The 16,663-nt window shown below is 38.3% G+C and overlaps 1 protein-coding gene across 1 annotated transcript in view; it reads left to right on the top strand.

The window, feature by feature from the left end:
- LOC140512653 (uncharacterized) overlaps window positions 1-16,663 on the top strand; it is a 75,646-nt gene that overhangs the window by 14,056 nt on the left and 44,927 nt on the right. Inside the window, exons 3-4 of the mRNA XM_072621949.1 lie at window positions 7,004-7,081; window positions 7,169-7,261. Coding sequence (XP_072478050.1) covers window positions 7,004-7,081; window positions 7,169-7,261 — 171 coding nt within the window. The remainder of the gene's footprint in view (window positions 1-7,003; window positions 7,082-7,168; window positions 7,262-16,663) is intronic.

Below are 16,663 nucleotides of genomic sequence, written 5' to 3'. Positions count from 1 at the left end.
CCAAAATATGATCCCAAATTGCAGGGAAAAAAGTGAAGTCCATGAGAAACTATTAACTAACAGGTAATAAATGTAGGATTGGGTATTAAAAAAGTCTGATCCACATATTAAGTCATATTCATTCAAAGACAAAAGCATTTGACTTTGTAGTTTAATTGTGAAGAATTATAACTGCATAATTTCACTTTGGGGAAAAATACCTTGGGCAGGAAGATGGTGCCAATAGGGAAAAGTGAGGCTGTGGCATGGTGGCATGGTAGAGAATAATTCCATCACAAATGTAGGAAGGAGGTCAAGACTATCAAGGGAAGAATTTTTTCAAATATGTGAATATCTAAAATTTTTTAAAATATGTGAATATCTAGCCATGCCAGATCTCAGTCTGTGTTACAAAGTGGTAATCATCAAAACAATCTGGTGTTAGTTAAGAAATAAAGAGGCTGATCATTGGTATAGATTAAGTACACAATACACCATAGTAAGTAACCACAGTATTCTAGTGATTGGTCAATTCAAAGATCAAAACTCACTATTTAATAACAATTTCTGGGAAAATGGGAAAGCAGTTGGGCAGAAACTAGGTACAGACCAACATCTCATACCATCTACCAAGATAAGGTTAAAATAGGTACATGATTCAGAACTTTACTTGTCAGATCTATGGAAAGGGGGAAAATTTTAACCAAACAAGATATAGAGAATATTACAGGATATAGAATAGATCATTTTTATTATCTATTTGATTAAATTTAAAAGGTTTGGTGCAAACAAAATCAATGCAGACAAAATTAGAAGGAAAGCAGGAAACTAGGGGAAATTTTATAGCAAGTTTCTTTGATAATGGCCTCATTTCTCAAAAATATAATCAAAATACAAGTCATTGCTCAATTGATTAGTGGTCAAAGGATATGAACAGTCAAAGATCAAAGGACATGAACACTTTTTAGAAGAAAATAACACTATCTATAGTCATATAGTCAAAATGTTCTAAATCACTCTTAATTAGAGAAATGTAAGTGCAAATTAAAACAACTCCAAGATACAACCTCATACCTATCAGATTGGCAAATATGACAGAAAAGGAAAATAACAAATGTTGGAGAGGATGTGGAAAAATTGAAACACTAATACACTGTGGAACTGTGAACTGATCCAACCATTCTGGAAAGAAATGTGAATGCATGCCCAAAGAGCTATAAAATTTTGCATACCTTTTGCCCCAGCAGTACCACTACTATATCCCAAAGAGATCAAAGAGAAAAGAAAAGGTCCTATATGTCAAAATTATTTACAGCCACTCCTTTTGTGGTGGCAAAGAATTGGAAATTGAAGGAATATCCATCAGTCGGGGAATGGCTACATATTGGAATACTATTGTGCTAAAAGAAATGATGGTTTTAGAGAAACCTCAGAGAATTTTTATGAACTGATTCAAAGCAAAATGAACAGAACCAGGAAAACATCATACACAGTAATAATAATATTGTATGATGGTCAACCATGAATGAATTAGCTATTCTCAGCAACATAATGATCTAAAACAATTCTGTAGGACTCATGATGGAAAGTATTTACCACCTAAGGTCTGATGGAGTTTGAATGCAATTGAAAGCATACTTTTAAATTTTTCTTTATTTTTCTTGTTTTTTGGTGTGTTTTTTGTCTGTGTTTTCTTTTACAAGATGGCTAATATTGAAGTTTGTTTTGCATGACTGCATATGCATAATCTATATCAGAATACTTGCATTTTCAAGGATGGGAGAAAGTAGGGAGAGAATTTGGAATTCAAAAATTATTTTACAAAATGAATGTTAAAAATTGTTTTTACATATAATCAAGAAAAATAAAAAACATTCTTTTAAAAAAATTTAAAAATAAAAATATTAAAAAGTATAGAGGGTAGACTTCCCCAGAGAGTATGAGCCATATTCCTTCAAGCATTGCTGGAGAAGATAAACCTCAGAAAAGGGGTGCCAGAGTGACAGGAGGTACCAGCCCAAGACTAGAAGAGGAAATGGTGTCATACTCTGCAATGTAGGCCATTAGAGAACCATGAAGAGCAGGGATGATGCTATCTAGATCAATTTATAGAAGTACCTCCATAGATGTTGATGCCCAGGGTAAAGTCCTACTTGCCCTGCCCTTGTTGTGGCTCAGTAGTTTTGCATAAAGATGAGAATAGTAGACAGTGACTTAGGTAAGACCACATTAGTGTATCTTCTGAGTCCCCAAAACTCACAATCAAGGCTGCCAGATTAAATTCCTTCTCTGAATTTGTATATTAACTTTCCAGTTTACATATTCAAATAGAACTGGAAAACCATTGTAGCAGTCTAACTTAAAATTTCAAATAAAGAGGCCAAAAATGTGCATATCCATAACCAAACATATTTCAAACCTCTTAATGACCCCAGTTTTCCATGTTGCTTCGTTAAAAAGCTAGTATATCTAATAAAATATAAGCTGCTTGAGGGCAGATGCTATGTACTCTACAAAAGTTCAGTTCTGATGTTTCTTTGTGATATAGACATAAATCAGGGTTCTCAAAAAGTGTATCTATGGGAACTTAGGCAAGTCACTCTACTCTCTGGGCTTCAGTTTTTCCAACTGTGAAGTGAGAGAATTGAACTAAATTGCCTTTTAAGGTCGTTTTTAGTTCAAAATCAATGAATCTATTTTCCCATGTTGGCAAAGCACAATCAGACCAAAAGACTGTCAGTTGCTTGACACAATATTTATTTTCCAACTGTTTGTTATAAATAAAATTGCTCTGAAATACCAATGTATATAATATACCTTTTCTTGAGGGAAATAACCTTCTCAGAGTGTAATCCCAGTTGTGGATGCTCTGTATTACATAGGTAATAATTTAGTCTCTTTAGTTTACTTGCATAATTCTAAATTGTTTTCCAGAATGGTCATCAGTTAACAGGTCTACCAATAATGCATTAGTTTACAGTAGGCAGGTGATTTTTGAAGATGATTTTTTTTTTTTTTGGTAATAGATCACATTTTCAAAATCACACAATTGACTGAAAACTTTAGGGAATACAAAATCCTACTGTGACTGGTGCTTACCAAAAAAAAAATCGATTGATTTAACAAAGCAACATACCACGTTGAAGACTCTCATTCAATAACCCATGCATATATTAAGTGCATATGGAATTTCTAGGTAAGTATAACCACAGAGATAATTGTTCAATGATTCTCTGATTACCAGTATCAAACAAGGCATAAAACAGACAGATGCATGCTGAAGCCGTTTCTCATTGTCACAGGAATATTCTGTGCTGAGTATCTTAATTCCTAGCAGGAGGGAAATTGATGAATCTCTTTTCCCTCAACATACTTAAAAATAGCATAGAATCTCATTCATCTAGATGGGTTTTAATGTGACCCTACCTGATCACAGGTGTGTGGGCAAGATAACTTCTTCCAGGTCTTTACAGCCTTAGAATTCAGTGATTAAACTTCCCTATGGTCCCTTCTTGAAATTAATCCTTCTCAGATTTTGTAATTTGTTGAGTACATTGACTTCTGTGAGTTCCCTGGAAGTCATAAATTAAATAGAGTTGAGTATCTTTTTGGTGCCTATGCTCACATTAGAAAACATTACAGGGAGATTTTAAGACTGAATGCACTATGCATGAAATATAATGGCCCCATTAACACAACCAATTTGCATTATACCCATTGTCCTCTTTAAGCAAATCGAAGAGGAAATAAGAATAGACAGAAAATATGTTCCAGAGAGAGACAGACAGGGGAGTGGTGAAGGAGGGTTAAGAAGGGAAAGTGAGCCTAAGAGAGTGGGAAAGAAGGAAGGATAGGGTGGGGCAGATGAAGTTAGAAAGACACCTTTGGAAAATGGAGTTCAAGTTACCAGGTGGATTTCTTTCCTCTTTGTCAGCGGAAAATATGTGTGTGAGATCAGCTAAGGAAAACCAAGCTGCTTTCGAATTCTATTAAGATTTCTCTCCCTGCCCATTTTTGCTTTCTTTATCCATGAAGTAGGATCATTTGATGCTACAGCACATTATGCTTAGCCCAGATATGCAAGGGGCTCTATCTCTTGGTCCAATGCTAACAGAGCCATAACCAGAAATTCTTGTCCTCAGGGCAAATTTAATAGAAGGGGAAAAGGAAGGAGGAGAAAGGAAGTTGAAGAGTAGTAAACAATTTACTTTATTCTGCCACTGATGAGTCAGAACAGCCAAGGATATTACCTAGAAAGTCCCCAAGTCACAGAGTACAGTCCCTGATCTCTCAACCCAGAAGAGATGGGGAGAAGGTGAGAGGCAGGTGAAACCAGACCCTGGGAGAGGGGTGTCCTGAAAACATGGGGCATATCCTTTTATCTTACTACGTTAAAGTCAGCGCCCTCTTTGTCCCCAACCTAGTTGGGCTCTGAATTAGAATAGGGATGATCAAGTGATCTGGGTGCTCATTACCTCACTGATGAATTTAAAGGATTCTGAAAATTAAATAAAGTTCCATGAAGGGCTATTAGGTTCACTTAGTTTTCTTCTCCTTGGGGGTGGTAGTAGGGCTTGTCTCTCCTATAGATTCTTAGAAACCTCTGGCTTAGCCCTATGGACCACAAATGATCTTCCCTACCTCAGATGCTTACTAACTGTGTGACCCTGGGCAAGTCACTCCCCTTCCCTGGGCCTCTGTTTCCACATATAAAAAATGAAGGGGTTGGACTTAAAGATATGTAAGTTCCCTTCCAATCTAAATCTATGATCATATTATCCTATGATCTCAAGGGGCAACAGCAGCATATAGCTGGACTGCCTTGTGGGTACAATCTGTGAAAGTAATAAAACATGATGGAAAATAACCAGCAAATCTATGTGACTATAATGACTATTGCACCATCATTATTTATTTCATATCCACTGGGTGCTTTTTGAAGCCCTATTGAAAACAGAATAAAGGCACTTCTGTCCAGAAGCCCAAGGAACATCTGACTTTAGCTGAAGCTTCCATATATATGGTCTTCCCATTAGAATGTAATCTCCTGGTCACTGAGGACTATCTTGCTTTTTTCTATGTGTGTTGTCTGTGCTTAGAACATGTTTTGCACATAAGTAAGCATTTAAATGAATTATTCGTTCATTTATTCACTCATTCATTCTTGGAGAGCTTAAAAGATAGTTGCAACTATGCAAAAGGGACCTGCTTCTGGAGGTTTGGGATACATCCTCCTCCTCCAACCCCCATAAAGACATCCACACACCAGCTAAGAAATCACATTCTTAATAACCCAATGTTATAATCTACAGTTTGCTGTGAAAATCTATTCTTGGTCTTCCAAATCAATAAATACTATTGTATGTTCACTGTATCTTTTATAGCCATACTCACATAAATGATTATTAAAGCTGGTTTAGAGCAGATGAGAGCCACAGAAAGCTCTCAAGGTTGCCAGATTGCCCCTCAGTTCCTTTATCTGTGATTATTTATCAAGGAAAATTTTCCTTGAATTGAATGATCAAGTGGCAGCTTTGTCTCTGAAAGACCCATAGGTTATATTTTGCAAAGTGCATTAAGTAGTGGAAATTATATGTGTATATGTGTTTGTGTGTGTATACACACAGACAAATATTTACTTATTTATGCATACACATATGCAATTGTTGTATGGTTTGCTTATACAACTTTATGTAATAGGAAAGGTCCTGGAGCAAAAAGGTCCACGGTCAAGTTCCTTGTTCCATTACTTTCTAGCTATGCATCTTTGAGTAAACACTGTGCCCTAAATAGGGAAAAGAAGGGGAAGAAGGATACTGGTGCTTCTAGGATGCATTAGCCTTGATAAAGTTCTTTACATAGAGGGTACTACTCCAGTTATCATTGTCATAGAGTGGTTGTAAAGAACACACAAGATCAGAGAAGAGAGTATATGTTAAGTGTGCTTCATAACGGTCAAGTGCTATGCAAGTATGAAGTTCTAACACTTAGTATCTGTGTCATTTAAATGGCAAATCATTAAAAAAAAACTCTCTGTGCCTCAGTTTCCCTAGATGTAGAATGAGGCTGATAATACCTAGAGTACCTACCTCATTACCTTGCTCTGAGGTAAAGTGAGTTTATCATTGTCATGTGACACAGAGGCAATCTGTGTTTCATAGTTTTAAAAAAACAAAATTATCTGTATCCCATTGGCAATTGCCCTCTTCTCTAAAGGAGACAAACCAGGAGCTGAAAGGCCTGCAGCCCCTCTCCCCTCCAGGGTAGCAACTCTCCTGCTTGACAATAGGCATTTCCCTGCTACCGTTCAGTGCATCCCAACAAAAGACAGATGGCCTCTTACTAAACACTACACATGCTCAGAAATTGATGAACAGAAAAATTTCGTGAGCAGTTGGTGCCACAAGGGATCATATTCCTTCGTTTCCCTTCCCATGCCCAGAGTGTGACAGGAGCTTGTTACTCACAAGTACACGGCAGTATATTCATTCTGCCTCTCCTCGGTTCATCTCTGGGAAATCCCCCTGCCAGAAGCGGTGGGGAGACCCCCTCCCTCATCCAGCATACAGACTGCCTGCCGGCCTGCAGACTTGGGTGCCTCCCCTGCCTTAGGCAGCATGCAGGGGATGATTTCATTGAGTCATTTCTTTGTTGGAGGAGGTTTACATTTGCAGCTCCATCCCCATAGTGTGCAGTAGCAAGAACCATGAAATCCAATTGCAGATATTCCATGGTGCCTTCCACTTGACTAGCTATGTAATTAATCAAGACAAAAGACATCAGCGCTTGTTTCTTTCAGCAGCGTGCTCCTCTTCGTAGATCTGTCTAGGACAATTAAAGTGTAAACAGTGAGAATCCGAACAATTGGCCACCGGTGTTTTCATCTCTATCAATCTGTCTATTTATCTCTTTATCTGTCTGTCTGTCTGTCTAGCCATCGTCCATATTTGCTTATTTATCTGATTGTTTATTTGAGTGCTAATTTATTGCTTTTTTATCTTTCCCCTCCCCACCCCCAATACAGATGCAACTGACTCTCCTAACAATCTTTGGATTAATCAAATTTTAAATACTTTGGAGAATCACTTGGGCAAAACTGAAGGTCAGAATTTAAGGTCAGAATACATTTTTATGGAAATGTAAAAACAGCTGCCAGCTATTAATGTGCTTTTAATATTCCTGTTTACAGGTTCCCAAAAACATGTTTCTCAAGACAAAGAGAAAGATATTGGTGAACTTATTAAAGCCTTTCCAGAGTCTGTTGACCTACATAAAGGAAATGGTAGGTAAATATTTCTAGCTGTTATATTTTAATCAACACAGCTCTGCATTTGAAACTCATTCCATATTTGAAACCTAAACACTTAGCAAGAACACTTTCATTGTATTTTATAGACACACTGCCATGGTCAAGAAGGTAATAATAACTGTACTTTTCATTGTATTATGTTTTATGATTACAGTGTTGCTTACCTATACCAACATATCTGATTTTCATGACAAGTGCTATACGTTAAGCAGGGCAGGTATTTTATATCACAAGCTGAAGCCAGCATCGAGAATTGGGATTTATTGCAGAGCACTGACATTTGGAAGAACAGAGTAAGATTTACTTTGTCACCAGGAAGTTCACACGAGGTGGTGGAAGAGTCATGAGAAAAAAAGAGAACAAATATGGAAAGAAATCACATTCTTACCTTCGTGGAAGGCCGCACAAGAGTGAGGGTGTGAAACTGACCCTTTCCTAGATTCACCTTCTCCCCTTTAGATGACTACATCTGGCGAGGATAGACTGGCTGCCTGGGACCCAAACAATGCAGAAGTTCTAACATGGGAGTGGGGGGGAACCTGAGGCCTTGAGACCACACGTGGCCCTCTAGGTCCTCAAGTAGGGCCCTTTGACTGAATCTGAACTTCATGGAATAAATTCCCTTAATAAAAGGATTTATTTTAATGAAATGAAAGCTACAACAATGCAGGCTGTCCTTGGGGTATCCCAGGCTCTCTTTTCATAGTTATCATAGCTCAGGAGAGGGAAGGCCATCCCTCACATCAGAGATGAGGAAACTGGTTCAGGGAAGCAGTGACTTGCCCCAGGACCACAGAGCTAGTAAGCTAGGATGTGAGTGGCGTGACCCAAAGGCCAATGCTCTTTCCAGAATGCCAAGCTGCCTCTGCCTCTTGGATGGCATTTACTCCTGCTGCCCAAATTCCCAGACATGGCTTGTTGTTCACCATTTGCTTTTGATTTTACATATGAGGAAAGTGAGACTTTAAAGAGAAGGCTCAAGTGACTTTTCCAAGGTCACACAAGTAACTGCAGGAGTCAGGACCAAGACCCAAATTCAGCTCTTCTGATTCTGAGTCCAGGACTCAATTAAAGCATATACATTTTGCAGAAGGCTGGGCTAAGCTACACTTCAGCATTTGGCAACCCTCATGTTTTTAGCTGTGTGCCAGGTGAGTCATGTAATCAGAAGTACAAAAAAAGCCACCTTTGTGGTATAGTTAAAGGTATGCTGGCTTTGGATTCGGCTAGGTTCGAATTTTGGCCCTGCCACTTACCACCTGTGTGATGCTGGCAAGTATTCAGTGTTTCTATGCCTCTGTTTTCTCATCTTTAAAATGAGGGGGTGAGGTTAGCTCAGGTCTGTATACCATAGGACTCACAGGCTGCTTGTAAAGAACCCCAGGGGCAGTATGCTATACAAGCCTGTGTTATATCCTCTACATTTTTCAAGGGCCACAAGCGGCACAAGCTGAATGTTGTGCAAGCCCCTGCCATCTCAAGTCTAGTCAAGAATGGGTTAAGTGCCAGTTATGTTCCAGGCACTATGCCAAGCAATGGGGATACAAAGGGGGAAGAACACAATGTCTGCCCTCAAGGAGGTCATAGTTTAATGTGGGGAGACAACATGCATATAACTATGTACAAATAAGTTATAGTACAGGATAAACTGGACATCATTATAGATATTATATGGCATTAATGCAGACAGGCTTCTTTCAGAAAATAGGACCTAAAGGAAGCTGGGGAAGTTGGAAGGTGGAAATGAGGAAGAGAATTCCAGGCATGGGGAACAACCAGTGCAAATACACAGTTGGAAAATGAAAAAACAACAAAGAGGCCAGTGCCACTGGATCTCAGAATTCTTGGAAGGGGGTATGGCTGTGAGAGTTGGCCTATAAGGAAATCTAAGTGCCTCAAAATTGACATTTTTGAAGGGTGATGCTGGAGAAAACTTTTGAGAGTCCCATGGCCATCAAGGAGATCAAATCAATTAATACTTAAAGAAATTAATTCAGGCTTTTCACCATAAGGTCTAATACTGAAGACGAAGTTTAAATACCTTGGCCACACAATGAATAGACAGGATTCGTTGGAAAAGACCCTGATGTTGCCAATGATTGAAGGCAAAAGGTAAAGGGGATGGCAAAGGATGAGATGGATAGATAGTGTCATGGAAACAATGAAGATGAGAGAGAGTGGAAGACAGAAGGGTCTGGCAAGGATCTCCATGAGGTCATGAAGAATCTGACATCACTGAACAGCAACAGTCACCAAGTACAAGAAGTCAGGAAAAGTAGGAGGGGGAAAGATTACGAAAGGCCAGATAGAGGATTTAATATTTAATCCTGAAAACAAAAGGGAGCCATTGGAGGTTCGTGAATGACATGGAGGGGATGAGTGACATTGTCAGACTTCAACTTTAGAAAGATTATTTTAACAGCTGAATAGAAGATGAAGGGTAGTGGAGAGAGACCTGAGGCAGGAAGACCAATCAGACTATTGCAATCTTCCGGCTGTAAGGTGATTGGGGGCCTGAAATAAGGTGGTAACCTTGACAATAATAAAGATGTTAGCAGGGTAGCTAGGTGGTTCAGTGGTTAGAACACTGGCCCTGAAGTCAGGATGACCTGAGTTCGTGTGGCCTCAGACACTTACTAGCTATGTGACCCTAGGTGAGTCATTTAACCCCTAATTGCCTCAAAATAAAAAAAAAAATGATGAGTTTGGTCTTGAATATGTTGAATTTAAGGTGTCTACAGGAAATCCAATTTAAAATATCCAATAGGCAGAGTAGAGGTAGGCACTAAATTAAGAAAAACTTACATAGGAACATTTTTACAAACAAATAAACAGAACAAAAAAGGCTGAGGGTAAATTAAGAAGTTAAATCTTCTTCAGGGCAGGTACTGGATTATTGTTCAGTCAGTCAGTGATGTCAGATTCTTCATGACCTCATGGACCATCACATGCCAGGTCCTTCTATCCGCCACTATCTCTGATCTTCATCGTTTCCATGACATTATCTATCCATCTCATCCTCTATCATCCCCTTTTCCTTGGGCCTAGAACATATAAATTAATTTGATATGACTGCCCTCAAAGATCTTAAAATCAGGGAAAATGACATATTCATAATTGATAATGACAAAAAGGAGAAAGAAATAAATGTAAAGAGGCACAAAAAGTGCCATGAGTAATTTGAGAAAGAGGAGAAACCACTTTCAGTGGGTCAGAGGAGTTGTGGTGCATGTTTCCAATCAAGGGTTCTACTGGAAAACAGAGGCAAATGTGGCACTGGAAAGGACCCATTTCCAAGCATGCTCTCCAGAAGATCTAGTCACTGTTACATTTGACTTCCTCCTCTTCCTGTAGTTTTCTTTTTCAAATCTGTCCCTTCCTCTGAACTCCCTCCATAACTACCTCTATTCAAGTTTTTATTACATCTGAACTAGAGTATTAAAATATTCTCCTAACCAGGCTTTCCACCTCTGTTAATCTGTTAATCTGTTACTTCTCCAAGTCATCCTTCACATACAACATAGTCTTAAGAATGTCCCAAATGCACTGCTCTACACGTCACTCCTCTTCTAAAAAACAAAAAATATCAGCAACCCCTACTCTCCATCAAATTAATATCTAATCTTGGCATTCAAGCTTTTCAAACTTTTCAGTTTTCACTCCTATTTCTCTACCCTTCACACATTCTTATCTGCATTCCAGCTAAGCTGAATTATTTTTATTCATTAATTCAGTATTACTTAAGTACCTCTATGCTGAGCACCATGTTCTTTCTCCTTTTGTATCCTCACCATTTGTCTAGGTCTGTCCCTCATCAGATTCAGTTCCTTAAGAGCAGGGAATAGAGAGAGTGAGAGAAAAAGAGAGAGGGAGAGAGAGATGATGGATGCCTGTGTATATGTGTATGTATGTATATGTTTATATGTATATGTGTACATACATATACATGCATGGATGTGTAAATATACATATACGTGTATATATGTGTATGGAATGGATGCATTGCATATATGCGTGTTTACATGCATACATGTGTGTGAATGCATATGTGTATTGCAGGCATGTTGTGTGTATTATTTCTACATGTGTATACACACACATATATGTATAGGTGTATGGGCACACCTGTATAATGCATGTCTATGTATACATGCATATCTGCAAAAATATAGGTATATATGTAGGTACATATATATGAGTATGCACATGAGTATGCACAATACATATATATGTATAGATATATGGATGCATTGCACATATATGTGTGTCTATATGTGTATATGTATTATACATGTGTATGTGTGTGAAAATGTATTCAAATGCATATGTGTGTATGTAGGTGTGTGTATATATGGGTGTGTATATATGCATGTGTGTATGCATTTACACATATACATGTGTATATGTATATGTGCATTGTGTATATATATATATATATCCTCATAGCTCCTGAATACAATAGGTGCTTAATGACTGGATGAGTGAGGGATAGACTGGGATTACACCTACCAGATAGGAGTGAGTGTGGAAAGGAAGGGATAGAAGAGAGTGATTTTGCCAAGGTAGAATCAGTAAGACTTAGGGAGCTTCCTTAAGGAAAGGGACTGTTTTTGCTTTTCCTTAGTTTCTCTAGAACCTAGTACCTGGTATATATAAGTACTTAGAGGAACTAGAAGGGCTAAAATGAGGGAATAAAGTACAGAACCTCTTGTTATGTTGAATTTATTGCTTTCTTATTGGCTAATATTTTAACTCCTGTTTACTTGGATTCTACTTCTCCCTGTTTGCTAAGAGTTGTCTGTAATTTGTAACTTTAACTTCCATTGGATTTGGAAGTCAGAGCAATTATTATTCTTGAGAGCTGAAAGGGATATGGTGGAGACTCATTTTTCTTTTAAAAATAGATTTGTATCAATTTTTAATCAATAAATTTAAGTTTTAAAAAAATCAATATATGTTTTTAAATTTATTTATTTATTTTATTTTCAACATTCATTTCCACAAAATTTTGAGTTCCAAATTTTCTCCCCATCTCTCCCATCCCCTCACCCCAAAATGCTGAGCATTCTAATTACCCCATCACCAATCTGCCCTCCCTTCTAACACTCCTCCCTTACCTTATCCCCATCTTCTCTTTTGTCCTGTAGGGCAAGATAAATCTCTATACCCCATTACCTGTATTTCTTATTTCCCAACCATATGCAAGAACAATACTCAATAGTTGTTCCTAAAACTTTGAGTTCCAACTTCTCTCCCTTCCTCCCTCCCCACCCATCCCCACCAAGAAGGCAAGCAATTCAATATAAGCTATATATGTGTAGTTATGCAAATGACTTCCATAATAGTCATGTTGTGTAAGAGTAACTATATTTCCCTCCATCCCATCCTGCCCCCTGTTTCTTCTATTCTCTCCTTTGATCTTGTCCCCCAAATGGCTCCCTCCTCCCATTGCCCTCCCTTCCATCATCCACCCACCCTGCTTAATCCTTCTCCCCCACTTTCCTATATTGTAAGATAGGTTTTCATACCAAAATGATGCAATTTTCCACATAGCGAACCCCAAACTTTTGTAGCGAGAGACAATCTTTAAATGGCCCATTCCTCCTGAAATCCCAGTCCACTCATGACAAAGGGCTAAAGAAACAAGCTGAGCCATGATAACATTTCCAAGTATCTCCCTCTGGGAATCCTATACCTGGCAATTATTGCTTTCCTTCACTGACTTCCTCCTACAGCGCTTCTAGACCAGCCTGAGTCATACGTTTTAACTTTTAGAAAAAGCTAAATTGGGAATATTAAGGCAACTTCCAATTTAGCTTTACTCCTAGAGAGTAAAGGATGGATTTACAGTGAAATCCTCTCTGGAAACATGATTCCAACCTGCAATTCAAAGGTCATAGTCTCACAGCTAAAGAGTACCATGAGTAATTTGGAATGGAGGAACTGGGAAAGAAATCTATGATAGATGGTTAAAGAAAATAAGATAATTTAGAACCGAGGTTATTTAATATGGTTGCCTATCCTTATTGCTTCCGTTTCCTTTCTTCCCATTTCTTTTTTTTTTTAATCAACAATTATTAAATGTCAAATATGTACTTGACACTAACCTAGGTACTGGGGATAAAAATACAAAAACAAAACAATCCTTGCCTCCTAAAAATTGGAAATTGAGGGTATGACCGTCAACTGGGGAATGACTGAACAAGTTGTGGTATATGAATGTAATGAAATACTATAGATTGACTTCCTCTTCCTCTGCTACCCTTCCCCACATATGTACCCTTTATCCTTCACTTCCAGGTTTCCAATGTATGTCTTCTTCCATCAAAATGTAAGGTCCTAGAGAATAGGAACTGCTTTATTTGCATTTTTAATCCCAATAGTTAATACAATGCCTGGCACAATGTATGCATTTAATAAATGCTCTATGTGACCTTTAATTGGTAAATCCAATTGTCTTTTCTCAGTCTTCATCATTCCTTGACTCTCCTGTAGCTAGTGATACTTTTGACCAGCTCCCTCTTTCAGAATGCTCCCTTCTTCCTTAGCTTGTGACCTTACTTTCTTAATGGTTTTTCTCTTACCTCTCTGATCTTTCTCAATTTCCTTTACTAACTATCCAACTCTAGCTTCCTAACCCTGAGTGTATACCTCAAGACATTGTCCTCTGTGCTTTTTTTTATTCTCTCTCTCTCTTTCTCTCTCTGTCTCTCTGTCTCTGCCTCTCTGTCTCTCTGTCTCTGTCTCTCTCTCTCTCTCTCTCTCTCTGTCTCTCTCTCTCTCTCTCTCTCTCTCTCTCTCTCTCTCTCTCTCTCTCTCTCTCTCTCTTTCAATAATTTCATCAGTTTTCATGAGTTCAAGTATGTGGGCAACTCCCAAATATAATATAGGCAGTCCTGTTCTCTCTCCTCAATGTCAAACCTATGCCACCATACGCTTGACAGACATCTCCACCTGGATGTTTTATAGGCACCACAAAGTCAGCATGTTCAAAACAATTCGTTATATTTTCTTCCGAGCCCATCTTCTAAAATTCCTCATTTCTATTGTGATAGCACAACAATCCCTTGAGTCACTCTAGTTCAAAGCTTTGGAACTATTTTTGACCCTTTCCTCTCCCAGGACATATCCAATCCATTGGTCAAATTTTGTTGAACTGCTATTTAAGGATGCTAACAATTTATTTTCTACTCCCTATTCCTACCTTTCCAGTCCTATTTCATACTCTTCCTATTTATTCATTGAGTTCTAGTAAAACTGTCCCAGTATCTATATTCCATATCTGGCATTCTATCACCCAATTTCCTGCCTTTGTACAAGTGGTCCCTCATATCTGAAATGTCCTCACCTCTTATGGCATTTGCATTTTCTTTCAAAGTGCTACTTTCTCCTCTGTTGTTAGCACTTTGTCTCTCTTACCTGAAATTACTTTGCATAGCTTTTCCCATAATTTTATTTACTTAGGATCTGTGTGTATTTTGTATCTTCTCAATAGAATGTAAGTTCCTGAGGGCAAGATCTCTATCTTTGTACCCTACCTTTGCTTTCAGTCATATCCAACTCTTCATGACCCCGTTTGGGGTTTTCTTGGCAAAGATACTGGAGTGGTTTGCCATGTCCTTCTCCAGTTCATTTTACAGATGAGGAAATTGAGGCAAATAGGGTTAACCCCAGGGTTGCATGACTAGTAAGTGTCTGAGTCCAGATTTGAACTCAGGTCTTCTGACTATAAGCCTCTGTTTCCTACCTTTATACATAACTAACACATAGTAAATGTTTTTAAATTAAACTATATTGAGATGTTAAAACTATACAATGGCTATTTTAATACCTGTGTACAAGAAATTCAATGATTATTTTTGAAAGAGGATGTGTTGAGCAGTTTTATTCAGATCTGCAAAAGGCAGATGATAAATAAAAGGACCTAAGTTGTTGTAGAAGGTATAAGGTGCATCAGGTATAAGAAAATACTTCCTAGAGAATGAGGTTTCAGCTTTATTCATAAGAATGGGTTACCAAAATAGGACAAATTCTTATCTGTCTAGGACAGTTTAATCCAGACACTGTAAGTTAGGCGATGTGCTGACTCACAGGATCAAAGGGCCCTGGTCCTTAGTGTAAGGCTTTGTTACCTTGCTTTGTTTGCCTTAAATGTCCTCTAATCCAGACTTTTGTTGTACAGAGTAGGAAACTAAGGCTCCTAGAGGTGAAATAACTCACCCACGTAGTAAGGTCAGAATCAAACTCAGGTCCTCTGACTCTCATTACTTTAAGGTCCTTTCTGACTTTTTATTCTATGAGGAGGAGCAGAAAGATGTGATTGGAATGAGTTGCCTAGACCAAAGATGCCCCACAGAGCAGTTTGAACATATTCTTGTAATTCTGCTCCGTAGCTTTATGGGACCATAGAGTTCAAGGTGAAAGTGCTTATCAAGTCTACCCTGCCTCATTTTACAGATGATGAAGTTGAGACAAAGAAGTCAATTGGCTGGTGTAAGGTCCTACAGGCAGTAAGTCCTGGAGCAAAAATTCTAACCTAGGTCCTTGGCTCCTAAATCCCCTGTCCTTAGGTGGAAATGCAGGTTACCCCATAGACTCCCAGACAATTCAATTTAACAAACATTTATTGTACATCTATTATATCCTTCAAAGCATGGTGCTAGGTGCTGGACCAGTAACCAACTATCCTCTGAGACAACTAAACCTAAGTTGTTTTTCTTCATTTCAAAGACATTTTCCCCAATCATCTTATTTAGTATATTCCTACTCATGCCTGACCCCTCAGGAATTGGACTGCTTAATAGACTTTTTTTCCAAGTAAAAACTAAATCTCAATCCTAAAAGAGCAACCACGTGACCATGGAAGAAATATAAGGCAAGAAGCGTTGAGTGAGACATTATCCACAGATATTTTCTTTTGACCGCATTTTCACATTTTCTGCCTTTTAAAAAAAAATTCTAAGAGCCATAAGAAGAAGAATTTTACTCTCACTTTTTTTTATCTTTCCTTCAGTGTTATTACTCTCAAGAGGGTTTAGGTCCCTGTCATGCAAATGGAATGGGCTGGTGATGAGGGTGGTGACCTGGGTTTCCTGGGGGATTTAAACAGCAGCGTGCTGTTGTGAGAAAGGCCCCACTGGTCCATCAGGAAACCATTTTAAAGTAATCAGTGTCCAACGCCTCATTAGAATATCAAATCAGTCATCTGAAGCTTTGTCTGAAGGGATTGTTGTCTTTCTAGAAGGTGAAGATTTCAGACATTTTTTCTTCTTTTGAGCAAAGATTGACACATGCTCAATTTTGTCAGGTGTTTCCTGTGGAGCACGAACCAGAAACAGGTTGTTGGAATCTTTTCCCCCCTTAAATTGGTGGGTT

This window comes from Notamacropus eugenii, chromosome 6 (genome assembly GCF_028372415.1).
Source record: "Notamacropus eugenii isolate mMacEug1 chromosome 6, mMacEug1.pri_v2, whole genome shotgun sequence".
Lineage (NCBI taxonomy): Eukaryota > Metazoa > Chordata > Mammalia > Diprotodontia > Macropodidae > Notamacropus > Notamacropus eugenii.
The sequence above is the reverse complement of the archived record's forward strand: the minus strand, read 5'-3'. Positions and strand labels throughout refer to the sequence as shown.